The following is a 21,701-nucleotide window of genomic DNA, read 5'->3' as shown; positions in this document are numbered from 1 at the left end:
TTAATTATCTTTCCTGCTGTACTTTAGAATTTCGTGGAGCATAGTACTAGCTATCTAAGGTGGTTCTGTGCATGCTAGAAAATCATCCCTGTGTAGGGTTTTCTCAAGTGTTTGTGTGTGTGTGAACTTGTGTGTGTTTTGCAGCACAGTTGCAAGTGCTGCCTTGGCTTCTGTCCCATCCATGACTGTTCCCTCTTTGTGCCCACCCTGGCCTTCTATCCAAAGTTCCCTTTTACCGGCTGGATTTTGTCCTTTGTACATCAGGCCGGTACTCTCAGCTCCTGCTGCACACCTTCAGCAAACACTGCTGTCATCAGAAATGCTGGGGCTAACGAGAAAGGCTGTGGAAGGAAACAGACTTCCACTGGAAGTATGCAAAAGGTATGCTCCCTGTGTTCACCATAAGCCGTAACACAAAATCAAAGTCTTGTGCAGCGTAACGCGTTTGAAAAAACAGTGATATTGTGGCATTTCACTCTTAAGTCTGTAATAATGCTAAATAACAGAATGACACAGCAGTGCCTGGCACTGTCTGGTGGAGCAGATGCATGGAACAGTCTCACCTTCAGATTGCTATTTAAGGAGGGTCTTTATTGAATGAAAGGAGAAGGGGAGGGGTCTTCTTTTACAAAAACAGTATCACTCACTGAAGGAGAGGATGGTACTACTTTCTGTATTTAAGTGTAACTCTTGGTGTCTTGGGAGGATATGATATCTTAGATGGAATTTTTTGTACCCTGTCCTGAATGAATACTCTGAATTCAGTTATGTACTCTGAATTCAGTTATGAAATGACCTTAAATCAACATCACTGGCCTCTCTTTGACCTGGGAATGAGCTTGCCAAAGGCACTTGAGTTTGTGCTTTAATCTTCAGGATGTACACACCAAAATACAGTCTGTCTTTTTAGAAAAATCTTCGTTCATAGTACATAGGTGTGGCCCAAGCACTAGAGTCCCATTTCTGTCTACTTACAGGATGTATGTAAAGAGGGAGTGATGGAGTTAAAAGTTAAGCTTGCAGCTGGCAGAGATCCTACCTTTCTGGGTGTGGATTTGGGGGTGTCACAAAAACACAGATGCCTTCTTGCAAAATCATCTCTGCTGATTGAAGCAGAGATGCAGGAGGCAGGCAGATTGATTGTCAAATATTTTTTTGCCCTGAAAATGAAGAAAATCCATTCATTTTTAACTAGCTGAAGGTCTGATCCACATTTTTTGCTTTTATCTGGCCTGAAGGACATTACTAGTGCCATATTAGAAAGTAGCCATTTAGGTTATTAAAACAGGAAAACAAACACCCTCATTTTCGAGACCATATTCTTTGTTGCTGCAGTAGATTATTCTCATTGATTAAAAGATAATGAGTCATTTAAATAGTGTTAATATGCTTGCCCTAAAAGCTGGCAAGGCATCCAGAAACAGCACAAGCTATTTCTCCTTGTCTTTGCTGCTCTTCTGCTCCCTATTTTACAAATAAAAGAGAAAAGAGACCTTAGCAGTCAGCTGGATAATTCTGACCCTCACCTGCTTTTCTGTCGGGTGTTGGTCACTTTGATGTAGGCACATGTGAAGAAACAAAATCATTTTTTTCATCAGGGTGCATTACCTGAAGGGCTTTTTAAACATGAGCTGTTGCTGCCAGAGTCACAGGATTAGGTGTGATTTCCCATTTGCTGGAATATACAGCAAATATGCTACCAGGCTCCCAGCTTTTTTTAGCTCACAAAAGCAAGGGAGTCCTTCGAAAGGTCCTCGGCTTACCCAATCATCGCTCTTTCCCTTGCATTGTACGGTATTATCATTCTCTGACAGTGTAAATCCTCACATATGCCTGCCTCCCTCTCCCCTTCAGTCACTGTCTCCCTCCCCCTGCCGAGCCCGCTGCCATCAGATCGGGGATGATATGTGATCTCCTGGAGACGAGCACACACACACGAGTACCAGGCACTGCTGCTCAGCTAGGCAAAATGTCCTTCTCTTAGAAGTGGTGCTCATCACAGCTTTCAAATCCTTGACGATGTTGCCATGCTTTCCTTTCTGCCTTCTGCCTTTTTCTGTCTTTGTCTGCCTGCTCTTCTTACCCGGGGGTCATTTTTGTCCTGCTGTCTGTAGCTGTATGGACTACCACACCATAGACTGCCGGGATCAAGGACTCCCAAGTGTTCCTAATCCATTTCCATTGGATGTACGGAAACTTCTTATAGCCGATAACAACATTCAGGCGATACCAGCTGACTTCTTTATATTTTATGGAGATTTGGTCTATTTGGACTTCAGGAATAACTCTCTCACCTCTTTAGAAGAGGGCACTTTTAGCAGCTCTACCAAACTGGTGTATTTAGACTTAAGCTACAATAATTTAACGCAGCTTGATGCTGGGATATTCAAGTCAGCAGAAAAACTGATAAAACTGAGCCTTGGAAACAATAACCTGGTGGATGTGGATGAGGCTGCTTTTGAGAACCTGGAACAGCTCCAAGTGTTAGAACTGAATGACAATAACTTACAAAGCCTCAACGTGGCAGCCCTGGAAGCGCTGCCCTCCCTGAGGACTATACGCTTAGAGGGCAACCCTTGGGTCTGTGACTGTGACTTTGCCAACCTTTTCAGCTGGATACAGGACAATGCATCCAAGCTCCAGAAAGGTAAAGCTCGGTGGCTTAGAGCACAGTGTGCACGTTGCTTTGTACATGTGTCTTGGAGGGAAGGAGGGTTGTTGGTCAAACTGCCTGTGTGTCCTGCCTGCAGTGACCTGAACTGCCTTTTGGTCGAACTCTAATTGCATGCTTTCAGCAAAAGAGGCCATTAAAATGATGTTGGTTTCTTTTTAGCAGCAAGTCTTCCTCCCAGTTAAGAAATAAGCTTTAAAAATAAGCCATAATAATTTCAATTTATAGACTAAACTCACATAGGCAGTGAAGGAGCCTTTTCAAATTCATTGTGCCCAGAGCTGATTCTCTTCCAGACTTCGGTTTCTTTCTACAGTAAGCCCTTTGAACACCTAATATTCTGTGCCAACTCCTTAGGAAAGCTGATTTTCTTCGCATTTTACTCATCAGCTACAAAGCTGCTACAGAGGAGTTAAATCCGCAGTTTATGCAGCTGTGGTTGTCACCCCTTTCCCAGAACTATTTTGTTGTGATGTTCTGAAACTCTGTTCAATAGCTTGATTACGGTGCTTTTACTGAAATAGCACTGCTTCCAATATTAGGAATAAATTAAAATGGCTCTGGAACACCCCAAAATACAGGATATATAATTCTGGTATTTGGGCCAGTAATTTTCAGAAGAGCATGGACAAAAAAGACTGCCACGTGTCCCTGGGAATCCAAGGTTTTGCTCCTCATTTCCCACCTGACCCCAAAGCCATCCTTAACCCAGCTTTAACAGGAGATCACCTTACAGTTCCTGCCTCCCAACAAGCACTGGAGCATAAACTCCTGCCATTGAGCTGCCCAGCTGCTAGCAGAAGGGCGACTGCTGGGACCGTAAAAGCTTGTAAGGGCTGCCAAGGGTGTACAGGTGTACACGAAATCACTGGGGTCTGGGCTTTGTCCAAGGGATGACGTCCCTGAAGAAGATGGTGAGAAGTAAAAGGCTGGGGGAGAATCTCAGGAGAATGGGCTGAGGTCGAGTAAGTGGTTGGTTGACTTCAGATGCAAAAGAAGAAAAACACCGCCCAGAAATTTCAGAGGTCTTTTGTCTCCTCTCTTGATCATTAGTTTGCAATCACTTATTCAAGCTCTTTCTATGCTCATGACCTTGGGTGGCATTTTTTATTATATTCATCTAGGTTGCCTTAAATATTCTTAGCTGTAAATAATAATAATAATAATAATAATAATAATAATGAAGTCATTTGAGGGAAAAGTGTTTTTTGTTTGTTTGTTTGTTTTTTCCTGTCTGCCTCAGTGAAATCTTTACCCTTTGTACACCAAACCTTGGCTGTTCCCCCACCTTCCCAGTGCTCTAGTGAAAGTTCACTCTGTTTGAGCCAAGTATTTGCCCATCTCTCCTGCTGGCTCTCAGCCAAACATCAGCTCACTTCCCCATACTTTCCATCTTTTCATGAACTTTAAGCTCCTTCCCCTTCGTCCAGACTGAGTCTGTTCAGTTAGAGTCTGTTGCAGCCCATCTCTCTTTCTTTCCTGTCCTGTCAGTGTTTTTAAGCTTATCTGAACTTCTTATGTCTGGAAATCTCAAGTACCTAAGCTTTTCCATCTCGGTGTCTGTGTTCCCCAGCCTCTTGCAAGCTTGCAGATGTTTTCTTACAGTATTTTAGCTCACTGAAAGTAATGGAAGCTGTGTTTCAGTCAAACAACCAAAAAATAATAATTTACCTGTCCATACCTTTCAAAGTTTCAGTTTGGTTTGCTTTGGGAAGACAAGGAGGAAAGAAGCAAATATTTAAATGGTTGCTTTGCAGAGCTGCCCACCTGACCATTGCCTAAGCAAATGCACTGCTTTGCATTTACTCCCAGGTGCAGATCTACCCATGTCTTTGCAGCCAGTCATGTCAGTGAGGGTTCAGTGCCTGCATGCAGAAGAGCGCACAAACTCAGCACCTTGATTGCTCCTTGTGAGCTGCTGTCACAAAAAATGCTGGCTGCCTCCTTTAATAGATCAGTAAAACATTATTCCTGAAGGTGAGGGCAAAACTAATGACCAAAAGAAAAGACCCTCTGGGTGACATTTTAAAACAATATGTCCACAGTTGAGTGCCTTTCAAAGCAACTTTCCGAAAGTCCGTGTAGAACTAATTCTTAGGATTGGGTTTTGATCAGGTTTTATACACAGTCATGAGTTTATAATGAAGTTGCAACATTTTACCAATTAGGAGCTAATCGTGCCAGCATTCATTGTCTGCTTATACTTGTCCAAAGCCCTCTTTGCCTGGCATTTCTGGTGGTGTTACATCTTCCCTGGGAGGAGTGGGAAGAGCAACTCAAAGACTCAGCATTCAGACTTGCTGGCTTCCTCATGATACTGCTATGAGGTTGGAGGCAAGTATTCTTGCAGCAAACACATCAGGATAAGTAGGGCAGCAGGCATTGTCTGGAAACACTGCAAAAGAGAAATATAAGAATACATTTTCAGGGCCCAAGAAAAGAGCTTCCTTATCTTGGCTATATATTTGTCTCTTGTAATGCTGCAGAAGCTCGAGCATTTCCATTGCATGGCCTCTGTGAATGGAAGACAGAAGGATGGAAAAAAGGGTTGGCTGGGGTTTTTCTTTTCTTGATTTTCTTTAAGAATATGCAGTGATTTACGCTACAGAGCAGTTTTGTGACAGACTGATGTTCCCCAGCTTTTAAATGACAAACTTTGTGACCTGGATTTACTGGGAAGGGAAAGAATATGGAAAGGTGAATGACAGTAACTTGCATCAGTGATCCCCAGCGTGTTCACACAAAGTACAAAGAGCTACAAAGAAGCTAAAGGCTCTGTACAGTGTCATGTGTGTCTTCTGCTGGATTGGGATGCTTCAGAATGGACTAGAAAGGGAAAAGGTATGCCAAAGTGGAAAAGAAACACACTCCAACTATACTGTGAATGAAGTAGGATCCAGGTGTGCAATTTGGAAGTGTTTCGTAGCAGTCCCTGGGGAGTCAGAACCAGTAGCAACAGAAGATAAATGTCTGGGAGAAATACACCGACAGGCTTATGTATAGGGAGTTCATTTGGATTCTTCACTTTCAATGACACTTAAAATAGTTTAATGTGCCCTGTCTGCATGTCTGAGAGAAATCACTCGAGCTGCAACTGTTTATGAAGCCTAGCCACTGTTCCACCTTTTAATTTTAGCACTGCAGTAAAATGTCATGCTGGTCAAACCTGCCCTTGTTTTTTGCAAAAGAAATACCAGCTTGCTTTAAGAATTGGAGTTTTGTCAATCAGAACAGAAATCTCAATAATTGATCCTGAAACTCTCTACCTCTGCAATTAAGGCCTCTGGAGAACTCAGTGATCTGAACAAAAGACATACTTCAACTCATTAGCTTTGCAAAAGCCAGGTCTGTTTTCTTTCTGGCATGCTACCAGAAAAAGCTTGTGAAGTTACAACTTCTGCTGGCCTGCCTGACTAGCTGACTGGAAAGCCTCATTCCAGCTGTGCTGCCTCTGCAAATCTAGCTTGTCGCTGCACACATGCAGCTGGGATTTGAATCATTTTACAGATCCCAGCATTTATGCATCCAACCTAAATTTCTAACTAAAGCATTGATTGGCAATAAGAAACTACTCTCACGTGCCAAATTTGCAAGCAGACTTAATGAAGAAACTGCCCTAAAAGTTTTGCAACGAAACTCAGCATTCTACCTGCTTTAAAAAAATAGAAAAGCAAATATATTTTTCTATTTGTAAGACAGATATCAATAATGGAATTTTCATCATCCTTGAAAACCAAACAACATTTTTACCCTCTCATTTGGTTAATATGGATTAAAAAAACAAATGGATGTGCATAATGCAGTGTAGAAGAAGGAACTGTGAAGGTCAGTGAAATGGTGCTAAGTGGAGAACATATAACAGTTAGTTTTTTTCCTAGAGAAGACAGAAAGTGTTCACTGTGGGTCACAATGGGACAGTTAAGTTGTAAAACTTAAAAAGATTTTCTGTGGAAGGGTGAGTTTGATTTTACAGGCATTTGATAAGCCTGAATGGCAGCATGATGGTTGATGATGCACATTAAAAGCTTCCCAGTAGGAGGAGTATGGAGATTAAGAATACTGGATATTTTTTTTGGAAATAGAAAAGCTTCTGTAAGATCTCTGTCCCTTTAAAGACAGTTGTCTTTCATGGAAGGTTTTATTCCATGGTGGGGCAAGCAAACTCTCAGAACAAAGAATATCTTGAAAAAACAGAAGTCTAACTTGGTCTTGAATGTGTTATTCAAAGAATTCAAGGAAATTGCATATCTGAGGTGTATGCTATTATGTTCTAGTCTCTGCTTGCATGTATTTGTTCCACAGAATCCTTTTTATCTTCTTGAATTTTACAACTAGCATCTCATAAGCCTGAAGTTTGCTAAAGTGGGAATTGAAGAAAGCAGAGGAAGAAGAAGAGAGTTTGTTAGGAATCTGACAGAAGTGATTAAGAAAAATATGATAGAAAGCAAGAAAGGTACTGAATAAAGGGGAAGCGTGATTATTGGTTAAATATCTTTTGTGCATAACGCTTCAAAGCTTTGAATTCAGTCCAAGGAAATTTGCCATTATCCATCCTTCCTTCCTTCCTTCCTTCTGTCCTTCATTCCTTCTTCCCTTCTTCCCTTCTTTCTTTCCTTCTTTCCTTCTTAGATCAAGTCACCTTTGAGATTTGTATTTTCTGCTGTGGTGGGAACTGGAAATCTTACAAAAATACTCACCAATTTCTAATGTATGGAGGGGCTTTCTTCTACTTTCAAAGTTTGTGTTCTGTATCACATTTTATCTTTGCTAAAAATGCACTTTTCCTTTCCTGCCTTGTCTCTTATCCTAATTTTTGCAATAATACTGTTTCAAACTCTGGGCTCATCCAGCAGAAGGTTGTGGGCATCCATTACCTGCAGAAATGAGTTTCAGAAATGCTGCCATTCCAGCATTTAAGTACAGCAAGTTTTGATGGAATAAGTTCTTGGTGAAAGGTGCTGTTTAGAGTGCATGACACTACAAAAGAAATTTCTCGAATCCTTCTGAGCATCTCATCTTGAAGGTAATGGACTCAGTTAAAATGCACATAGCAAAAGCAAATGCAGGAGGTCTGCAGTCAACATATTAAAGTGCTTTGTAGAAATCTGCTGCTGATTTTTACTTTCTGTGAACATGCTTTGGACAGCTGTGCCTTGTTTGCTAATTACGAATGCATTTTTAACATGACTTTTAATTAGTGCTTAATTATTCCTTAGTGTGACAGAGTGTCTCCTTTCCATCATCTTCCCTTTTTTTTTTGTCTTCCCCTTAGTTTCTTTGGAAAAAATGTTTCAGGAAGTTGTGTAGAGTTTGTGGGACTGCAAGAAACATTGTGTGCTTTTCATACTAGACACAGTGGTGCTTTCTCAACCTTGTGTAGTTAACAAATACTCCATTTAAGTTCCCTGCTATCCATTGCATGAATGAAAGGTTCTGCTGCCCTTTTTATTATAACAGTATTAGAAAGACCTTAAGCAATTTACAGAGAAGTTTTTGACTAATCATTCTTATTTGCACACTGATATTTCCAGAGAGACTTGAAAAATTCATTCAGGATTGGCCAGAGATGGAATTCCCAGTAGGTTTGTGCTCTCTTTGATAAATAAAGGCAATATATGCTTTGAGCATTTAAAATCAGAGTAAGACGAGCTATAGGGGAGGACTGCAAAGCCTATGTGACAACATGAAGGCTATATCTAGGGCCGTGTTTTCCTCCTCATTTAATCAGTTGTTGCTCCACTTTGGAAAGTTTTGTACACAAGATTACAGATCCTTAAGTGACCCAGAGCATGTTTTTAGTGCCAGTGTTGGTATGGGTTCTATTTAGCTACTTCTAGGACTTCTGTAGGTGGTACCTCCCCAGTATGGATGGATAGTTAAACTGTGGTAAAGTGGTGTGTTTCCATGTAAAGACCGTCCATGCAAAGAATAGGAGGGAAGGATGGTAGTGAGAGGAGAGGCAGGAAAAAAGCTAAGAGCAGGGGACAAGGAGACTGTAAGCAGCCTTCTGGAGCTGGGTCCTTGAACTGAATTCAGTACAAAAAGCAGTGGTTATGAGATTTAGTATTGAATCAGTGCAGTGAGAATGGAATGGGTTTTGTAAGCCTGTTCAGAAAGGCTGTGCCCGAGGTGATCATGTCTTGGTTCTCCACGTCCTTTTATAATCCCATTCCAATCCAAGATATACTACTAAATAAATTTATTCTGTAAATAAAAAAAAAAATAATGTCATGCTTCTGTAGTCTAGGCCCTTAGAGTAGCCCTTAGGGGCTCACTGAAAATGGTAAACATTGTCTTAAAAACACAGCATCATAATTATATGTGAGTGCAAGCTTCATTTGACCTTCTAACCTAACTAAAAGCTGGTAAAACGACTCAGCTTTTTGTAAGTCCTCTTGACTTACTGTTCTTTATCAGTACCTATGTTCATCTGCTATGTAGACAAGGCTGCCTTAATTTCGTGCACTAATATAGAACCAGAACAAGCTTCTGCTAACCAGGACAGACTGTTCTGTCCATTACAGCTCAATTCTTCCTGGGATATCATGCACATGCTAGCACATCACTAGTACAGAACATAATATCCAGTTTTTGGAAAGGAATTAAAAGCCCTAAGAATGCCCATTCAGCAGCTTTTATTCTGTTCATGCAGAAACTCCTAAGAGAAATAAGATTACCTAACAAGTGCAACAGATTTGTTTCTATATATACGTATATATATATAAATACATAAGGTGATATCCAAGTCATTTTCAGTAAAATGATCTGGCTGCCACTGCCTTTTCGCTGTTTCTTCCATCCTAAGGTTTTTTGGAGTACTTCCATCTCTCAGGATTTGAAGATGTGAGGACAGTTTGCAGTGTGGCACCTAATGTTAAACTTGACAGTTTGCTTCAATGGCTAAATATAAAGTACCTTCTGATGTTAAACTAGGAGACTCTAGGGCATTTGGCCATTAAAAAAATTTATTTAGGAGTCTAAATATAGGCTTCATTTTTTTAAGCCTTACTTTTCTGATAGCTTGAGGCTAATTTTAATGAAATTCCATATCTCTTCAGAAGCAAGGCCTCTCTCACTGCTTATTAATAGATCTAATACATTAGTGATGATGTTTAAATAGACTAAAGAGAACTATAGCTGGAGGGAAAACACCATACAAGAAATAAAACACCACACTTAAACATTTCAAGTCTGTGTAAACTACATTCAGTGCCATGGGAGAACAGCTGAATTGCACCCAAAAAGGCAAATATCAGTTTTATTTTTCCTAAAATATTTGAATAGCATATTATAGTGCTCTTACAGTTATTGTCATGAACACATTTACATGAAACACACTTACGTTTATGGCTTGTTTCATACATTGTTCTGCATGTATTCCTGTATATATCAGTGTATGTATGAGCAGGCATTTTCATAATCCCATACTAGTGTGCACTGCTGTACATTATTATATTAGAGCATATATAATTATATATATATTTCTTAAATAGTTGTATTATGTGAAGTCTACAAAGACCCGATAGAATTGGGGCTTCCCTTTCTTTTTCTTCTTTTTTAAACTCAACCTCCAAAAATACAGCAAGATTTCCCAGCTACAGAGGGTTAACAGGCAAAGACCACAATATTGAAGTAATAATGAATTTCGGAAGTTGTCCAATAAAAGGTATAGTTAGCATAGGTATTAAGAAATCATGACACAAGGAGTCCTTCAAATAGTCAGGTCAACCTGTGTAAGTGATATGTGCTGCTGCTTGTCTTTAGCCAGTGGAATATAAAAAAAGGCACAACTCACAATGCAGTCAAAATATCAGACAAACAAAAGACCAAACAAAACAAACAAAGCAAAACAAAAAAAATCCAACGCTTCTCCCTTTAAAAAATAAGGCTCTAGAGCTCCAACAACTTCACACTCCCCACATAACTTAGATATCTGGGAACAGACCCATATTTCAACTCATTTTTTCAGTATTTAGAGACCAGCCTCTGCAGAATCTAGCACCTGGCCCTTGACTAGGACTTCAAAGCATTCCCATTTTAAAAGCAAACAATTCATTACAGCCTGGCAGTGTAGTACATCTGCTTCTTCAGAGGACGTAGCAGAAAGTAAGAGCGCGTGACATTGTCCTTGAGACAGCTGGAGTTTTTACAGATAATGTGATGGCCCTGACCAAAATAACAAGCTGCGTATTTATAACATGCTCACACTTGTTATTTCATTTACAGATTTGTTTGGTATGAAGAAGCAACTCTTTGAACATGTTGTGGGAGCAATGAGATATATATAACTATCATCAAAGGTTTTCTTGCTGCAATAAATATTGAACCTCCTTGTGATACCCTTTACAAGAAGCCTAACGGATTTTTTAAAAGAGTAAATTAAACACGTTGTACTGAATTAGAAGTGTATCTACATATCAGAAAATGATATGATTCAAGTGGTCAAAATGTGTGAAAGCAGACCCCTAAGGTTAAATGGCACTGTCCTCCTCTGCAAGACTTGTGTGGAGGGTGCTCATGTAGAGGGTGCATGATAACCTGGGATTACTTTCTGCCTAAGCAAAGAACAAAACTGGCCATGTTGCTAGGCACGAATGTAATAGGAGAGGTGGAGCACATAACATCAGTGCTCCACACACTGGATGCCCATTTCTTAAGGCCAATGTACTGTTACGTAATACAAAGTTCCATACTGCTTGGAAGGAAGCAGCTGAAATGGCATTGTTTGTGTGTTGTCCTAGACAGACATGCCCCTGACCTTCACATTGTGGTGTTTTCAGGTAAGCAATTGGAAGCTCTGGTCTAATACTGGCTGCATTAGCTTTGGGAGGAGAAATTCCTTGCGTCACTAGAAATAAAGCTGCTAAGCTTACTACTATTACAAATACAGGCCCTTCCAAGTACTCCAAATTCTCTTTGGAGTCAAAAGAAAAGGTTCTGTTAATTGTATTGGGGTTTGCAATAGTGTCACAAGACAGCAAAAAATACCCCCCAAAGAAACAAAAAACCAAACCAACATTTGCTGGGCAGGATGTAATAATAAATGGTCCTCTCTCCCTCAGTCACTGCCATGCTTCCACTGCGCTCTGCAGTCATTCTAGGTTTCCAGTATGATTTCCAGTATGATTTTAGCAGACTGCCTTATGTGTGGATGGAAGTCCGTTCATTCACGTCTTGTTGGGCAAATGGTGCATATGCAGGGTGGGTGAAACATTAGCTGGGAGATAGCAAGGCCTCTATACCGGCTCCTGATTTATGATGTATTTTGCCTGTTGGCATCTACTGTTTTCAATGACTAAGAATTCTGCAAAAAAACTGGAGGCTAAGCTAGCACCTTGGAGTGTTGAAAAATAAAGCAAGTAGAAAATTCCTATCTTATCTATTTGGTTTGAGAACATGACCTAGATTTCAGTACCGATTGCTACATGGAGAGAGAAGAGCTTTTTTATATCTCTCCATTGTATAATCAGACTCAAAATCATTACAGTACACTGATTCTCCTAGCAAGAAATATCCTCTAAGTGACTTGGTATGTTGGCGATTCTTTTCGGTTTGTATTCTGTGTGCTGTGATGTTAGGAGAAAGCATCGGGGAAGAGGAATAGAGCTCAGAGCCTACAGGTTCCATTTAGGTCTGTGGCAAAACTGCTGCTGGTAACACTGCGGAACAATTGGGCTCTTTTCCCTCTAGGATCATGAGCAGATGCTACAACAGCAAGTTATTTCTAGAGGCGAGGGCTGCAGTAAGTAGAGCTGTTTAGAATGCTAGTTGTTTTTTGTTTGTTTGTTTTTGTGTTTTTTTCCCCCTCTCTCTTTCTCTTTATAATATATTGTTTTTCTGCATTCCTCGTGGAAGCTTAGATTTGCTACTCCAGCTCATAAAGGCCACTGCAGCACAGAGATAATTTTAAAAGCTTGCAGATGAGGACACCAGAGAATTTCTTTCGCAAAGTAGAATTGTTTATGGTCACCTGTGCAATCTTTCTTTAGACACGCTGAGAACACAGCTCAGCTGTTATGAAAATAGCAGTGCTGATAAGAACTCAGCAGTTATTAATGGTTTGTTTTACAGAAACAAGGTTTATATATTTTTTGTTTTGTTTTGTTTTGTTTTGTTTGTGCTTCCTACAAGTGAAATGGAATTTTAGATGGCATTTCAGTCAAAATATTGCTATGATCTTTTCCTATTAGCGAGGAACTCCTCTTCAAACAATTTTTCAATAGGTTACACTCATTTTCTTGCTGTTTCTGTACAATAGCAGTAACTGCTTTGATTACCCACTTTAATTTATTGAAAACCATTTCCTTTTTTAAAAGCTTACTAGAAAGACAGGTTTTGGAGTCAAAGGCTATGGCTTTTCTCTCCTCTCTTATTTCTTATGGCTTTGAATAGAAAGGTACCCATTTGTGTCCTCTTTTGTTTGTCACTCTGGCTCTTCCCCTGGAGTTGCTGTTCTCAAGTCTAGATGAAAAGAAAATACAGACTCAGTGCCAACAACTCTAACTTCTCCTGGTTTGTACAAAGAGCTCTATCACAAGCTACAGAGTGCAGGAGTGTGTACTTCCTCTCGCCATCTGTGCAGTCACAGGCACACTCCAGTGCTCCACTGTGTCAGCCTGTGCAGAAGGCACGGTGTGTGTGAATACTGCAGGTTCCAGATTTCCAAAAGGCTCAGAGAATGTTTGAAACCGGGTGGCTCCTCTCCCTTCCAGGCCAGTTCCACAGACAAGAGGTTTCAGAGGTCTGCAGAGCAAGTTGCCTCGCCATCTGCCATGCACCAGCAGTGTGCTCCAGGCTCAGGGAAAAAATGTCGCATGTATTCAGGTGGCAATTTGCCTAGAGGAAGCCATTCAGCCTTGGGCATGCTGACTAGTGTCCTGTTCTGCTGGCAGCTTTCATTAGGTTGTGGGTGAGAAAAGAAGGAAAGCAACAGAACTTCAGGCATATAAGACAGATACACAACGGCTTTTAGGGATCAAAATTTCATACAGTCATCATTGATAACGGGTCAAATAAGTCAGGGTGATGCATCTAATGGATCCACAGCTGCCTTGGCTAAAAATCCCTCTCGAATTAACATAACAGCCAGGCTGGATCCAGGTAACTAGTCAGATTTGCACCACGAGTGCTAAGAGCCTGGGTTTTGTAATAAAACATAATGCACCTTAGCAATTCAAGCACAAGAAAAAATGGAATTTGTAAAAGCAGCGAAAACCTTATCCCACATCCTCTCTGCAAAGTGGCACAATGTGGAGCTGTGCAATGGAAACACCGTGTACAGTGAGTGCTCACAGCAATGCAGAGTGTGAAACTGGGATCACATTTTGTGATCATCAGCAGACAATAATAAGTGTGTGTGTCGGGGAAAACAGCAGCACTTCTCATGTCATTAATAGGCAGTTCTTGTACTTCCCCTTTGCATTCATATACTCAACAGCAAGATAAAAGCTATCTTGCTAACAGTGATACAGACTTCATTCACTTCACTATTTTTTCCATTCCAGCCCATTAATATACTCTCCTTATTTTTCCTGGTGTGAATGAAGAGGGAATTGAAGATATGCCTTTACTGCCTACTACCAAATTATATTCTCACCACTGTTTAAATTTTGATTTTTTTACTTTTACTATAAAGAACCCACCTGTAGGCATTCTTCAGTAATGCATGGAGAAATAATATCTGTTAGTCTGTGTATGGAGTGTTGGAGAGAAAAGGTTGAAATCAGGTCAGAGTCAAACAAGAATCCTTTAAACCTAAGATTTTTATTTTTTTTTGACCAGAAGAAAAAGGCAACTGTAGTTTTGTGCATGGAAAAAAAAATAGTGTAGAAGGCACCAAGGTGTGGAAGGAAACTCAGTGTCCCTTTTATCCTGTTTTGGAGTCAGAATTTGTGTTCAGAAATTAGTACGGAAATGCTTCCGAGTCTCCAGGCGTACTGGGTTCAGTATTCATGCTTTTTAATCCTCAAAATCACAGCCCCAGGTAATACCTCGTGGAAGAGTAAGGGTGAAAATAGCTTAATCTCTTGAGGGGGCACTCAGGGGGACTATGTAATGGCTTTTAGATAGTGTCAGATATTGTTCAAATTTTTCCCGAATTTCATACAAATTCATAAACCTGGAATTAACCCTTTTCTTCAGTTTTTCTTCAGACATTCAGTATCTGTCCAGAGCAACAGAAGGATTCATCAATATTCCTCTGATTTGTTTCCCTCTCCTCTTCTTTGCAGGTCTCCATGAAATCCAGTGTTCCCTGCCTGTAGAAAATAGAAGAATCTTTCTGAATGAATTATCTGAGGTCAGCTTTAGTGAATGCAAATTTAGTTTGTCATTGACGGACCTTTTTATCATCATCTTCTCTGGAGTCGCAGTCTCCATTGCTGCAATTCTATCAAGCTTCTTCCTAGCAACTATAGTACACTGCTTCCAAAGATGTGCTCCCAGTAAAGATGACGACGATGATGAAGACAACAGTGAGGACTGAACTTAGCCTATATTCTTAAATCTCCTTGGTTTGTAAGTTACTAGATCATCAGCCAATGTCTAGGAAGAAAACTAGACTAAAAGCTTTAAATATGAATTACATGAAATGTTTAAGGTTGCATTCTAATTTTGTGATGGTCAAAGGTAGGAATTGCCGTTTACATCTGAGGCTGTTAGTTTTACGTGCATATGTAACCTGATGCAATGAGATCAGATTGATTTCTATGAACCTTAATCAAACAATTTAAATTTGAAAGCTGGAAGAAAAAGGAAGAAAGGGAAAAAAAAATCTAGTGTTTTAAAAAGACTTAACAGCTTCCACATTGTCCATCCGGTCAGATGCAGATTCCTGCAAGCACTTAATAGCTTGTTTCAAATGCACTTTGAAAAGAACTGACTAGATGGAGGCATTTCAGCTGGAAATATGGAAGCAAATTAAAACTGTCTTTCCTAGAGCAGTGGGAGATTCTAATAAGCTCACGCAATTTTCCAAGTAACAAAATGCAATTAAAATGATTCCTAGAACTGTAGAAAGCATAGGAAGGTTGGCATTTTCTCTCTCTAATTGTTCTCACTAAACGTTCATTCTTCTTTTAATGGCACAGTTGCAGGCATCATTGAGCCAAAACTTCTTCTCTATAGGTGAAATATGGTTCTAGATCTGAGTCATCCAATGCAGCTGCCTGGCACCTCTTTGATTATGGCACAAATATTAACTACAAGATTCTTTTGCGTTTTTAGACACATTGAAGTAAAGGAATTCCCATCCCTGTAATGCTAGCCCAAGGAACTGTTGCAGTATTCAGTCTGTTTAGTTATTTTAAAGCACTAAGGGCTATATTCTGCTCCTGATTATACTAGAGTAACACAAATGAAGTGAACACCGTGATCCAAACTGGCAACTGTATAAACAAGAGTGGAATCTGGCCCAAGATATTTCTGACTATTAAAGATTTGTCAAAACTTGAGCTCTTCTATATAACGGTAGATATTTTTGTTAAAATGAAAAGAGACATTTATTACAAGTGATTTTTGGAATAGTGCTGGACAGCTTTTTAGGATAAGTATATTTTTAAAATATTTGTAATGGAAATATTTTTTTAAAGCTCTGTGTATTTGAAGTATTATCTAGAATAGCCATGAGGGCTTACTTACACTAAGAAATAACATAGTAATAACAATCTAACGACTGTATGCTATTATAAAAAAATAGAACTGATAAAAAGTAGCATCTATTTAACTACTGTAAATGCTATCATTTCTTAAAAACATTCTGGTTATAATATTGCCTTGCTCAGTTAATATGAATGGACTTTATGGACAGTTAGTTCCAAATCTCTTGTATCTGTCACGCTGGTTGTTCAGGCAGACAGGAGTGAATGCACTGTGTGTGCTGAGGGGTACTGTGGTCCAGTAGATGGGGTACAAGATTAGGACTCAGGACACCTGGGTATTGTCCCTGTCTAACCGCGACCAGCTCGAAGACTTTCAGCAAATCACTTTTTCTGTCTGTGCCTCCATTTTCCTACCTATGAAATGAAGATAACAACTATTTATCTTTTTTTAAGTGCTTCGAGATATACAAGGGGGAGGGAGGCACTGTACTGGGGCTATGTGTAATGATTACGTATGTAAGGCTGATGCAGAAGTTACATGACAGATCTATTGGGATCTCACATCAGCACGACTTAGCTGTGGAGTCATGACATCAATGGAGTTACTCCACTGGCTAACACAACCGGAATGGAGTTTGCACCATGCTGAGGTTAAAACCAGCACAAGAGTGTTTACTTCTGTTAGCTCTACAGCTTATTCAATGTGACTTAATCCTACCGTTGTTAAGATTATTATTTCTAAAAACACACTGGAACAGAATTAAGTGGGACAGCAAGAGGATATTCTGTATCAATACTGTCTTATGTTATTCTTACTCTTTCAAGAGAAATGAAATGACATGACTTTCACTGTGTAGTGCCATGTTTAAAAATAACACAAATATATTTATAATTTCATCATGGACTTTCATGTTTATTTGTATGTAAAAAAAGTAAAAGAGCGGTTTTGCAGTATGGTTGGAAATATACAACTTGTTGCCTGGTGCAGTTCATGCAGTACGCTCCCTTTGCAACAAATATGGATATGTTATCAACAGTTTTATATTTAGAGCTGTGCAAGCGGTTCAGTGGTGGAATAAGAAACTGGGTCACACCTTTTTGTCGGCAAGTTTTATTACAGGCTCAAAGCTTGCGTCCAATTGGCAAAATGATCTGTCCTACCAAACTTTCCAGTGAGATGTCAGTGAATGTTTCAGCAAATTTCTACCCAGCCTTTAGTCACAAATCTATGGTGTTTTTTTTTTTGTTTTTGTTTTTGTTTTTTTCTTTATTCTGTAAGGGTGACTAGTTTTACAGAGGTCTTAGCTCATACTCAACTATTTTGACTGAGTTCTGCTCTTACTTGCAGGTTCATCCTACCGTGATGCCTCAAAATGAAGATCTAGATTTGTGTAGAGTTTGTAGCATTTTGTTCAACCCAACATAAAGCCCTGAAAGCACTGATTTTATTTGGATCTTAGCACCCCTCAGAACAGCAAGGAACAGACCAAGCTGACACCCACATAATCCAGTGCAAACTGAAGAGCAAGGCTTAGGAAAGCTTTATTTATGAAGCTGCCATTCTGGACATTCCATCACATCAAAGTAATTTTGCAAAGTATGTTGTTTTTTTTCCAGATAAGAAGTTTTAATGATGTTTCCCCTACTATGTAATGTATAATTCATAAGTATTGAGCTCTTCCAGTTAGCAATATTTATTTGTTGTAGGCATCAGCTGTAACCTACTATTAATATTGATTTTCCATATTTCTAATTGCTAGTAAATGAGACAGAACTTGGATTTAGTTCCTACTGGGATTTTTGTTATTTTATGTTATTTTATGTAATCTTCAGAGCAAAACATTCCCCTGCAAAACTTTAAAAGTAAATTTCACCATGAGTAGAACTCTTGAAAAAGTGGCCTGAAGGTTGCATTATTATTGCAATCTGACCTCCACAAAGGTAGTTGCATGGAGGTAATCCCATGTCCAGCTTTGTGGACATGAGAAGTCTTCCTGTGAAGGGATCCTTCTATGGATGGGATCCAGTGAGTATGTAATCTTCTCAGACTGCAGTAACTCCCATTAAGATGAGTGAAGTTGCACTTGTCAAGTGTAAAAGCTGAATTTAGCTTCCCGTGCAATGCATTGCTAGCTCAGGGAACACTGTCTATGCATTGCTATAAATGTGCAGTAGGAACTTTGTCTTCCTTGACAGTCTTCCTTCTAAAATGGCTTAATTTTTGTGTTGGTATCTCCCACCGTCAGAAGTGGGCAGACATTCTACCTGCTTCAAGGAGAAGGAAAGATACTATGCATGACCCAAATAAAATGTTGCCGGCTCAGAGAGCCAGGAAGCAGCTGTCACATTGCCTGCAGATATGTCTCCTTGATGAAATGCTGGATCTTGGTATGCGTGAGAATCCAAGAAATGTGCAAGAAAGCAAATCTGCATAATGTAATTGAGATACAGACTGACTTTCTAGAAGCATGCACATTGGTTTAAGAAAATGTCTAATCCACAGAATATTAAAATAAAGATCACCTGAAGCGACTGTCCAAACCTAGCATTTCATCCTCAGTCAGCCAGTATCTTTCTGAGGCAGCTTCATTCCTGCTGTGATTCTCACTCAGATGTGAATATTAATGGATCAATTTTTGGAGCAGCATAAAAATACATTGGGAAAGTACCTTGAAGGGATGGTTCTGGAAGCTCTTAAAGAGGAGCATACTGCTTGTCTCCCTCAGATGCATACTGCAGGGTGAGCCACTGTACACTGACAGCTAAAATTTAGCCAGGCATACTTAGAGATAACCAAAAATGGTCTTGTCTGTTGGCTGTGCAAAGCACTGTGTGTGCAACCACCTATAAATGTGGATAGGATTGTGCACGCTTGTGCAGTAGGGAGAGGGTGTGTGTGTATCACAATACTAGAGCTTGCTGTAACTATCACCCCTGTAGACAGCCTCAGTGGAACAGCTGAAGCCTGATGGGGATGCTGAGCCTGAGACAGTCCTTCATCCCTAGCGGAGGTCCCTCTGTACTGGCTTTCAAACCCATGGGAGCAGCTCTGTGCAGGACCTTTTACTGATTCAGCATGTGCTACCTGCCTACTACGTGAGTAAATGAATTTAGTTTCCAAGGGTGCTAGCTGGCACGCTCCTGACTTAAGTCCGTGTCCCCCAAAATAAAGGAGCAGGGTTTCGGGTAGTTTCTGAATCCCATCATTCTTGAATGTACCGCTGAACGATGTTACTATTTGTGGTGTAACCTGTTTTTACTGACCTCTAGTGGCAACCGAGACGCTTTACTGTGGAGGTAAGTCGTGATTCGTTATGGTGAGGGTGTCATTGAAATGCTAAATCCTCACATACATTTTCCATAAAGAAAACAGAAATATACAGTAGGTAATTAAATTTCTTGGTGTAGAGTAAGTTCTGCCATAGACTCTGAGTACCAAGCAGCCTGTAATACGCACAGGCCACCAGAAACATTTATTTCATGTCCCACCTGTTAATGTTGGAGCAATGCAACCATGTCATAGAATTCTAGGAAATATCTACAGAAGAACCTCAAATACATCATCTAGCATCATCCAGTGATAAGTTAAGCTTTGTAATAAAAATACTTCAGTTGCTAGTAAGATTTCTGCTCTCATCTTGCCATCTTCTTCTCCCATTGTGTCTTGTCTTCCGTATCTTCATATCTTGTCTGTACCTAGAACAACAGAAGCCCAGCCTGGTACTGTTGCTGCATGGTACAGCAACACAAATCACCAACAATAGCCATCAGACTGGGAAGAACACAGTTTTGTTTATACTCACCAATCATCCATGTATGACTGCAAAGAGTTAGCAGGAAAAACCTATTGATTTTAAACTGACAGAGGGCAACAGGAGACCTTCTGTTGCAAACCCGAATGCTGGAATTGTGATGTGTCTCTCCAGTTCCCATCAGCTCTCACACCCCACCCAGAGCTTCATGAAGCCCTGTGGAATTGTGTAACATTGGGTTAGCAGACATAATGTGCATTTTTGGGGTTGTCAAAAAACATCCAAGTAAACACTTCAGAGCAGGCTTCTACTGTTGTTTTTGTGGGAAGTGAAAAGTTTGCAGGGAGGTTAGCAGCAAATAAGGAGTGAAGAAGGTTGGATTAGAGTTGTTCAGTAGAGTCAAGTTTGCTTCACAGCAGCATTGTTTTGACTGGAGAGCTGGTTTTCCTCTGATTTCTGCTAGTAGTGGTGAGTTCTAAAGGTTAGCCAGTTCATGCCCAGGTTTGAAATAAAATAGCCTTTTAAAGAGTATTTCAAACAGAAATGGATTCTGATAGAGCTTACTGCTCACAGGTGAAGCACCAATTGCCTTTTTGAAGGCTTTAATTTGTAACAGAAATGTGATGTGTGAAGTTATAGGCTGTACAAAAATCTGTCATCTGATCAACCCAGAACTGAAAGTAAGAAACATCTATACAGACAATGATGCTAGCAAGATATGCTTCAGTTGTTTCACCAATATGTGAGGTCACTCCTCCAAGCTGACATCACTGGAATGTAGCGGTTGGTCGCTGACGCTTCCTTTTTTTTTCCTCCTGGTCATGCTACTCACCGTGAGATAAGAAAACACAAGATAGGTATTGTACACCACCTTAGAAGCTCCCCTTAGCTTGGAGAGTGAGCAAAAAAAAATAATTGAGTTGAGCAGTAAATCCAGCTTTGTGACCTTTGCTTAAAATCTAAATGTGATACAGTTCAGCTGACTAACATTCCAAGGCATAGCTCGGTGGTGTTGTGCAGGGCTTTTGCTCTTTAATTAGTGTTGAAAGACTTTACAGCAGAAATAATGTATAGTCTTCATGGTATTTAACAGGGAATTAAATGGCTGTGAACACATTTGACAAACAGTTCTAGTCTATTTTTGCCCACCAATTTTTCTCAAATTGAGTAACTGTCACTCTCTTAAGAGTAGATTAGGTTTGCAATTTGCAGTGGGTTAAAGTATTACTCTTTATCCTTTGAAGATCTGGCTTCAAATGTGAATTTGGGTCACAGGAGGAAATGACCAGAATAAATCCCTTAAAGGTCATTTTGGTCAGTTGGGCAAATGCATAGAGATGTTCTTATTAACAATATAAACTGTGTACTTGAAGAGGAAGAAATGTTTCTCTGAACTCCCAAAGATTCCATATAAACATGGCCCCTAATGGTTCTAAAAATGCAAGGTTTTAACTAGAGAGATGAGACAGATGTGCCGTAAATATCATTAAGGAGGGGAATGAGACATAATGAGATTAAGGAGATTAAGGACTAGTATTTTTGTAGGTGACTGTTAATTTTGATTTTCTTATTTCCTTGAGTACTTACCTTAATTTTAACATGGTGATGTTAAAGCCTACATACTGGCAGAGAAGCGTGGAACAGTGGCAAGCAGTTAGTACTAGGTACTGGTTTAGAGCT

The 21,701-nt window shown here is 39.9% G+C and overlaps 1 protein-coding gene across 2 annotated transcripts; it reads left to right on the top strand.

The window, feature by feature from the left end:
* The first annotated feature begins 2,019 nt into the window (after positions 1 to 2,019).
* On the top strand, positions 2,020 to 17,757 carry LRRC38 (leucine rich repeat containing 38). Of its 2 annotated transcripts, XM_035557751.2 has the most exons (3): positions 2,020 to 2,647; positions 14,902 to 15,187; positions 17,618 to 17,757. In XM_035557751.2, the coding sequence occupies exons 1-2, from the start codon at positions 2,020 to 2,022 to the stop codon at positions 15,153 to 15,155; spliced, it is 882 nt and encodes a 293-aa protein (XP_035413644.1). In that variant the 3' UTR covers positions 15,156 to 15,187; positions 17,618 to 17,757. The 2 variants fall into 2 exon arrangements, with proteins under 2 accessions (XP_035413644.1, XP_035413643.1); XM_035557750.2 differs by lacking the exon at positions 17,618 to 17,757 and having other exon boundaries at positions 14,902 to 17,163.
* The last annotated feature ends 3,944 nt before the right edge of the window (positions 17,758 to 21,701 follow it).

Source organism: Cygnus atratus, chromosome 21 (assembly GCF_013377495.2).
Source record: "Cygnus atratus isolate AKBS03 ecotype Queensland, Australia chromosome 21, CAtr_DNAZoo_HiC_assembly, whole genome shotgun sequence".
Lineage (NCBI taxonomy): Eukaryota > Metazoa > Chordata > Aves > Anseriformes > Anatidae > Cygnus > Cygnus atratus.
This window is presented reverse-complemented; position numbering and strand designations above follow the sequence as displayed.

Excerpts from the sequence above, each read along its gene's own strand:
- LRRC38 (XM_035557751.2), top strand. The coding sequence starts at position 2,020 with ATGTTGCCATGCTTTCCTTTCTGCCTTCTGCCTTTTTCTGTCTTTGTC. Across the intron at positions 2,648-14,901 it reads TGCATCCAAGCTCCAGAAAG|GTCTCCATGAAATCCAGTGT; the intron begins GTAAAGCTCGGT and ends TCTTCTTTGCAG.